The sequence below is a fragment of the Lytechinus pictus genome, chromosome 19, assembly GCF_037042905.1.
Source record: "Lytechinus pictus isolate F3 Inbred chromosome 19, Lp3.0, whole genome shotgun sequence".
NCBI lineage: Eukaryota > Metazoa > Echinodermata > Echinoidea > Temnopleuroida > Toxopneustidae > Lytechinus > Lytechinus pictus.
In genome coordinates, this window is record NC_087263.1 from 834691 (window position 1) to 843942 (window position 9252).

Sequence of the window (9252 nt, forward strand, 5' to 3'; positions counted from 1 at the left end):
GGCCGGGGTACAGGATTTTAGAAGAAATAATTCATTATTTCTTTTTTCTTTGTAGTTGGAGGAAGTGGAACACAGACTGAAGCACAATAACACAGATCGCCGTGTTCCAAGCCGGGCTGTCACGCCGATGCGTATCAAACCATCTCCTCAAATCAGTCAGAAACCAACGCCAAAGGGACCTCTTCAAAGATCACTAACAACATCAAATATTAAGGTACGTAGTAACCATTCTATTCTTAGTTTTGTGTATTAATCTATCTTTGGAGATCACTAACAACATCAAACCGTTAGGTACCATTCCATTCCTAGTTGTGTGTATTAATCTGTCTCCTCAGATCAAGGAGATTCCAACTTAAGTGGATGTTGTCATTCAACTTTCAACAACTTTGGATAATCTTTGAATCTCTACAAGGTTATCCAAAATGTTTAATAACAGCATGTGCTATTACTTCACTATGATTTTTGTCTCACCTGCATAGCAGAGTGAGACTATAGGCGCCGCTTTTCCGACGGCGACGGTGACGGCGGCGGCGACGGCGGCGGCGACGGCGGCGGCGGCGTCAACACCAAATCTTAACCTGAGGTTAAGTTTTTGAAATGACAGCATAACTTAGAAAGTATATGGACCTAGTTCATGAAACTTGGCCATAAGGTTAATCAAGTATTACTAAACATCCTGCCTGAGTTTCATGTCACATGACCAAGGTCAAAGGTCATTTAGGGTCAATGAACTTAGACCATGTTGGGGGAATCAACATCAAAATCTTAACCTAAGGTTAAGTTTTTGAAATGACAGCATAACTTAGAAAATATATGGACCTAGTTCATGAAACTTATACATAAGGTTAATCAAGTATCACTGAACATCCTGCATGAGTTTCACGTCACATGACCAAGGTCAAAGGTCATTTAGGGTCAATGAACTTTGGCCGAATTGGGGGTATCTGTTGAATTACCATCATAACTTTGAAAGTTTATGGATCTGATTCATGAAACTTGGACATAATAGTAATCAAGTATTACTGAACATCCTGTGCAAGTTTCAGGTCACATGATCAAGGTCAAAGGTCATTTAGGGTCAATGAACTTTGGCCAAATTGGGGTATTTGTTGAATTACAGCCATAAATTTGAAAGTGTGTTGGTCTAGTTCATAAAACTTGGACATAATAGTAATCAAGTATCACTGAACATCCTGTGCGAGTTTCAGGTCACATGATCAAGGTTAAAGGTCATGTAAGGTCAAAGAACTTTGGCCACGTTGGGGGTATTTGTTGAATTGCCATCATATCTCTATAAGTGTATTGGTCTAGTTCATAAAACGTGGAAATAAGAGTAACCAAGTATCACTGAACATCTTGTGCGAGTTATAGTAGTTTTCAAAATCAGCACTGCTGCTATATTGAATCGCGTGATGCAGGTGAGACGGCCAGAGGCATTCCACTTGTTTAATTGAAGTCATCAGTGACAAAAGTAGCCTAGGATTTCAATTTTGATACTCCACAACTTTTCAGAACATTGATCAGTTAGATTTTACAGATTAGAATGTTCATATCAAATGCTGTTACTAGAGGATTGTACACTGTGTGTTGGGCTTTAGCTTATATGTACATGTACATGTGTATATGTACATATTTATATTTTACATAACAAATTGATTTATGTATGAATTTATGTTTACGAAAAATGTAATGAAATGGAAGAAAATAAATGTTTATTTGAATTTAAATATTATAGATCATTTCAATTAATTCTCATTTTTTTCTCTCCACAGCTAATGGAAGAAAGCACAACACAGAAAGAGCAAGAGCTCTATGATGAATTATATCCTGATGAAGACACTGATAAGATGGACAAAAAACAAAAGGTACAGTTATGATTTTCGCAATAGATCAGTTCACAGTTGCATCTGTGCATGATCAACATTAAGTCATTTGAGATAAACCATGAAGGTGGCTTTCAAATTAGCTGACATAAGTATTTGTGATTTCATGATTATTAATGTTGTCATTTTTTAATTTTCTTTTCATCACATTCCCCGGAAGATTAACATATTCATTAGAATTTGACAGCAGCCAGTAATCAATGGGCTAAAAACGAACGATACAATAAATGATTTCCAAACGTGATCACTCATACACCATCCTAGTCACCTGGGGCGGTATTCTGAAAACGTTCTTATCTTAATTTTGTTCTTATCTACGTCACGTTCTCAAATTGGTATTCTGAAAACGTTCTTATCTTTTTCTTATCTTTTGTTCTTATCTTTTTCTTATCTTGCTTTCCATCCTATGCTGAGCGCGTAAATTTGTTACACGCGCATAATACCAAAGCGCGCTAAATAAGATAAGAACAAAATAAAGATAAGTGGTATTCTGAAAACGTTCTTATCTTTTATCTTTCTTATCTTTTACGATATTTATGATAATATTTAAGATAGCTAGAGGGTTATCACATCTCACGATGTTCGCGTTCTTTCTTGCTAAAAAAAGATGGCCACTGGTAATAACATGTATTCTTTCCATCCTTTCTTTTATCCACCCTTTATTTTGTTTTTCACCTTTTTTTCTGTCCTTTTGTCTTTCTTTATCTATTTTCAATTTTTCTTCCTTTCTATCTGTCTATCTTCCTTTCTTTCATTCTTCATTTATATCTTTTGCTTTATTCTTTTGAATTTTTTAATCTCTTCCTTATTCTTATTTTACTTTGTTTCATTTATTCTTCATCTTTCTTCCTTTTTATTTTTCCTTTTTCGTTCTTTTTCTTTCTTTCTTTGAATTAACCTTTCTTTCTTTGAATTAACCTTTCTTTCGATTTCTTTCTTTAGTCTTTATTTTTGCTTTAATTTCTCTTTCATTGTTTCATTTTCCTTTTTTCTCTCTTTCTTCACCTTTTACATTTTTTTGTTCCTTCTTTTTCTCTTTCTTTTTTTTCTTTCACTCATTTTTTCAGTTTTTTCAGTTTTTTATTCCTTCATTTTATCCTTTTAATTTTTTTTGGGTCCTTTTTCGTTTTTTCCTTTAAGTTTCTTTCTTTCCTTTTCTTCATTTAAGTTATTTTTGCTTGCTTTCTTTCGTTTACTCTTTCATTATTTTCTGCTTTGTTCCTTTCATTTTTTTTTCTGCTTCATTCTGACCCTTTTCTGTCTCCTTTCTTATATACCTACTTACTTTCTTTCTTCCTGTTTTATTCTTTATTCGTACCTGCTTTATTTACTTTTTTTCTTTACTTCCTTTCTTTCTTCCTTCCTTCCTTCCTTCCTTCCTCCCTCCCTCCCTCCCTCCCTTTCTTTCTTTCTTTCTTTCCTTATTGTGCACGTGTCTTGAAATAATAATCAGTCATTTTTAATGCGTATAAAATGCCTATTTCGCGCAATGCGCCAGAAACAGTGTTCGCGCAGTGCCCATGATACTCTCTTGACATAAGGAACGCTTCTATTGGTTAAACTGACAATATAAAGCGCATTTTGATTGGTAATATCCTAAAAAATGGGCGTGTTGAAGATAAGAAGGAGGCAGTCCTTACAGAGATAAGAACGCGTTAAGAAGATTTTCAGAATACCGATTTGCAATCATTTTAGCGTCTTCTTATCTCAATGAGATAAGATAAAAGATAAGAACGTTTTCAGAATACCACCCCTGGTCTATACCATGTCTTTTTTTACTTAGAATTTGACTACCACATAAGGCTATGTCCGGAAGGCATTAAAAACACATCTCTCTCGTAGTTTGTAGTTTCATAGTTTTAGCATTATATAATTTCTTTTAAGTATTTTCATTGTAGGCACTTTGGGCCTTATGGGAAAAGCCCCATAGAAGTATTATATTATTGATTTATTTATTTATTTGGTCTTCTTTATACAGGGTAGCCCTTTCAAAATTGAGTAATGTTCTGCCAAGGGGTCCTGTCTATACGGATAAAAACATTAAAAATACATGTATACACAATATATTGTTATTGTTATACCGAGGTTGTTTTACCTGACTGCTAAGAAAGCACGAATGCCTGTGAGCAAGCAACCAGGGGACCAACGGCTTAAGGTCCTCTCCGAGGGACCTGGTAATGAGGATAAATGCCTTACCAAAGGGCACTAGCGCACCACTTGGGAATCGAACCCGGGTCACCGGAATCCGAAACCCCCGCTCTACCGACTGAGCTATCGCGCCTCCCTATAATATAATATATATATTATTATTAAGCTTACGTAACATCTTTCTTGAAAGTGTAAGTGCTAATCCCAATGAAATATAGGAAAGGCCATTCAAGAAAAGTTGAGAATGAGCCGACTGTGAATCAGCTGATATGACAGTTTACTGAGTATATCAATGTTTCTTTCCAATGAACCTAATTTCAACGTATTTGTTTCAAGTTTGTGAACATTACTTTTTTGCTACGTTTGTCAAGTCACTGGCAAGCTTTTAGAATTCCCTTCTAAATGGCACATGGGATTCAGGTCATCTCTTTCTTGGGTCCTGTTGCATAAAAGTTACTATTATGGTAACTAATGGTAACTACCATGGTAACAATGCTCATCAGCCAATCAAAATCAAGGATTTCATGGTAGTTACCATTGGATGGCAAAGCTACCATCTTTATGCAACAGGGCCTTGAGCAAGGAAACCAATCAAACCAAGAATGGGAGGAAGACACCACACAGAGCTACTTACATGAAAGAGAAAGATGAATGTATGAATGTACATCATATCTTGAAAATATGTTGAACAAATATGCATTTTATATGTTGACGATGCTGGCTTTCCATAGTTGTGGTTGATTGGATCAATCGTAACTCTTTGTAAGATGGGGCCCTGGTGTTAACTCTTAACATACCATACACACTACTAACCCAACGCCACAGTGCTAATCCGATGCTAATCCCCTGTGCCAGCCACAAAACCCCCCTGTGCCACATTGATTTTGGGATCGCGAGTCGTATTCACTCCTTTCAATAGTCATGATTACAATTGCTTGTAACTCTCTAATGATTAGTTTATCCACAAAATATTGTGTAGTAAAGTTGTAGGAAATTTCATACTCTTATAATGGTGTCCTCATTATATGGATTGGTTCTTATCTTAACCGCTAAACTATGAGTTGTATCAAGTAGTTCCATTTTGTGGAGTGTTTTGTATGGATAAAAAAACCTAGGTCTCTTCCCTCTCGGAGGCGGAGCCATATCTTGTAAAAAATGTAGAAACACTCGAAAAAGTCGAATGTAAACTGCGTGAGTAAGTTGATCTGTCAGAAAGCAGAGTTCGCACTGCACACAATAGTGCTAATTAAGGCTTGCATGCAATGCGCAATACAATGCAAAACGGCGTAACAATGATTGTAATTCCGAATGTGCGCAGTCATGCACGAAGCAGGCGAGGGTAGGAAACAATGCAAGCACAAAGCAATCAATAGTAGGCGTGCGAGCACGAGTGTGGCATGTTATAGTAGGATACGTAGCGTGCACCAAGCACTCAATGAGTTAAGTAACCAACTTGATGTCATAGCGAACTTGCCCTTTTGATATCAAAATTACTGTCCGTTTTCATCCTTTTTCCAATGTTCTTGAGCAGGGATGCCAGTCAACCAAGAATGCAAGGAAGACGCCAAAGAGAGCTTATAAGATCAAAGGATGGGGGGATTCTCCTAGAGGCAGGAAGAAGAAGAAGGACGCACCAACCAAAGAAACAAAAGAAAACAACCTCTCTTGGTTTGAAAACGACGCTGTCTATGGTTTCTTTGACTAAATAATATTTTTATCATCAGGGGCCATAGTAAACCTCAGAAGCATTCTAGATTTAGAGGAAAAATATGATTTTTTTTTGCCATTCTGAGCTCTTGTTTCAATATGATTTTCATATTTTTTAATACCATTATTGCACAATTCTGTAGGAATTACTGTTGCTTCCTATTTTTGAGCAAAATCATCCCTATTTTCCAGATTGGGGGTCTGCAAAAATAGGGTTAAATCAATTGGAAAATTATGGTTAAATAAGCATGGCTCTTAGAAATATATATTATTATATATATGAAGTTCATGATACTTCGGGAATTCTTTCCTTGTATAGAGTGCTCGATGTCCTTCACAGGAAGAGCTTTGAATAATAAACACAAGTTCACAAGGTTGACTGGAGGTTCATCAAATTTAATTGCAACTCTGAGTTTCACGCAACCTGCGTGAGGTGCGATCTTCAGGCAACTGATAAAACTTTTCAATACCATTGAACAATGGTAAATAGATAAAAGCTTTTGTGATGATACCATAAAGATAAAAGGGGATTTCACACCAGGCCTAGCTGTGTAAAATTGTGTTGTATATACGGCACGTAACTATTGTACATACTATTTTGTTTGGCATACCATTGATAATTTTGGTTCATTTCATCGATGTGACTAATACATGATACTGGGAATGCTGACGGTGATGTGCATGCAACAAGGTTTGTCATTGAGTATTGGGCGATTCCATGTTAGAAAAATCAGCATATCTTTCTTTTTTTTATATTTTTGCAACATTTTTCAACCTGCTGTCCAAACAAAGAAGGAACTACAATTTGTTTTGTGGTAATAACAAAGCACTACTGGGTAGTCCTCTAAAAAATGACAACCAATAAAAATATGTTGTCCATGGGTGAATTAGAGGTGAAAATTATGCGTGTCGTAAGACACACAACATTTTTACTTTTAATTCACCCATAATCAAATATTTTCTGTTGGTATTCAGTTTTTCACATCACTATAACTTTATCACTGACAAGAAATATATTTTTATTGCCCAAGCAATCAGCTAAGAGACTATAAATTGTGGTCAAAATGTCCCGTATGACACATGGAATCGCCCTATTACCCTTGTACAATTCATTACTAACTTTTATGTAACAGGCCTATATTTATATTATTCAACCACTATGAAGAATAGGCTTGGTTAATTTGTTTATGGAGTTGAATGATTATGTGTAATGCTTTTATTTTAATTAATGATGTTGTTCTATTTGGATGGATTTGAGATAGCATTAAGACAACTACTATGCACATTACTTGCCCACAAAAAGAAAGAATTCTAAAATGATTTGGAAAGAACTCTTGTCTATTATGATGATTTACCTGTATAACTGTGTAGGTTTATACTGAGATGGGGTTTTTCAGTGTAAAAGAAGTTTGATGTTGTTTTACTATTGACTTGAAATAGTGGCCTATAAAGATATCTATGCATTTTTTTTTTTGCTTCTGATATTATTTTTGTTTGTTAGAAACAATTTTATGTATGAGTGACCTGCATTCTGTGCAAAGAAGAGAGAGAAAAAAAAAATCACTTCACGATTCTTTCCTTGAAACTAATATATTGTTATAATTTGTTGCACATTTTCTTTTTATCATGTTTCATCATATCGCATCAATTTTTTTAATTTTATGAAAGTTTGTACTGTATTTTATATTAACTTTGTGATTCAGTTGTGTTTGTTTCTCAATTAGCCTGTCTAATGTTTACCTCAAGTTTCTTGTTGTGCCTTGGTGTTTAAAAAAAAGTGTAATTGTTGTTAATTTTCTTGTTCATACATTTTTTCACATTTTTGCATGTGTACATATTGTACATATTTCAAAAAGTTATTTAGTTTTGAGTTTATTAAAAACATTACTATGGCTCTTTACACAATAGTGTTATAATATTTTCAAAACAACTCCATATAAAATAGAATAATGTAAATAATTGTAGATACGTTAAAGATGTGTTTACTAGGTACATTCCAAGATATTTTATATTTTATAAAGCTTCACATCAATAACTCATGTTTTATGTGAACTTGTTTTTCAAGCTAAGAATCTTTAAAAAGATGAATTTATTTTACCTATCGACGGAGCCAAGCATTTCAATGAAAATTTACCTGAAATATAGAAGCTAACATATTATTGTATCAACATTCGACATAAGTTTGTCTGAACATAATCATTCCATAACATATGGAATATAAATTGTTTCACTGCCAGTATTTATCTGCAAAAACCCTTATCAATTGAATTTGTGCCTGAAATATTAGTGATTTGAATTTATGCATGGTATATTTATTGATTATTTATTTATCTATGTATTTATTACCATATTTATGTATTTATTTATGTTTACATATAATCTATTTCTTGTTCATTAATTAATTCATCCATATATAAAAATAGTAAGAAAATATAAACGTTGCAATTTACCTGGACATTGATGTATTTATTAATATTTATTGAAGTTATTAATGTGTGATCTAGTAACATCAGATGTAAAGTAAGAAATTGTAATTGCCTTTTCTGCCAGATTTTGGGGACGAATGAAAATATATAGACAAACTATATAAATGGAATGTGATAATACATTTAAAATAGCTACAAGTATTCAATACAAGTTGTTTGTTATCTTTTGTTATGCTGAAAATAAATTTTTTTTAAATTGTCTGAAAGCTTTATATTCTCTTGGTCCTGCCTTCTAAGCAATACTAAGCAATATTAATTTGAAGATTCCATAGAAGATCGAGATGAGCTTTAAGAAAAGTTATAATTTTCAATAAGTACCGTATATGTATATCCTTCCTCTCAACTCTCCACTTTCTTTCATATATATATATATATATATATATATATATAAATTATACAGATAGAAGGTAAAAGCCGGGGGGGTGTGGCAGACAGAGGAGGGGAAGGATGATGATTGTGAGAGGGAGAAATATAATGAAAGAGTGGGGAGTTGAAAGGATGGATGAAGACAAGGTGATGGAGGGGGGTAGAGGGATTGCAGTGATAGAGAGAGAAGGGGGGGGGGGTTGTGGAGCCAGGTGAAAGGATTTTGAAGTCGCATTTGCTCTACAGCAGCCGTGCGGCGAGTCAAAAACAGCCGTTTTATTCAAACCACCTATATGTAGCTGTACAAAAAGTGTTAAAACGGTTGTTTTTCGACTCGTCGTAGAGCAAATGTGACTGAGGTATAAAGGAGACAGTTGAGGGGGAAAGCAAAAGGATAATAAAAAGAGAGAACATAGAGAGAGAAAAATAAGAGGGATTGGGACAGAAGGGAAGGAAAGGGATTGATTGGCAGAGAGATGGGGGGGGGTAAATCAAATGATTATAAAAGGAGAGATAATGAAAGAAAGAGAGAGGGGAATGGGAAAGAGAATTGGAGATATTAAGGGCCTACAACTTTGAGGGAGATTTTTTTTTTTGGGGGGGAGGGGTCACTACCATTTGACAAGACAGCATCTGTGAGAAGAAAAATAATGGGGGAAAAG

At 34.6% G+C, this 9252-nt stretch overlaps 1 protein-coding gene across 3 annotated transcripts in view; it reads left to right on the forward strand.

Moving 5' to 3' along the window:
* Positions 1 to 8427, forward strand: part of LOC129283271 (synaptonemal complex protein 1-like) — a 59079-nt gene extending 50652 nt beyond the window's left edge. For 2 of the 3 annotated variants that reach the window (XM_064113909.1, XM_064113910.1), the window contains exons 23-25: positions 56 to 214; positions 1773 to 1865; positions 5563 to 8427. In XM_064113909.1, the coding sequence (XP_063969979.1) occupies positions 56 to 214; positions 1773 to 1865; positions 5563 to 5736 (426 nt within the window). In that variant the 3' untranslated portion in view covers positions 5737 to 8427. The remainder of the gene's footprint in view (positions 1 to 55; positions 215 to 1772; positions 1866 to 5562) is intronic. The other variant, XM_064113911.1, reaches the window with a different exon arrangement.
* Positions 8428 to 9252: the final 825 nt, after the last annotated feature.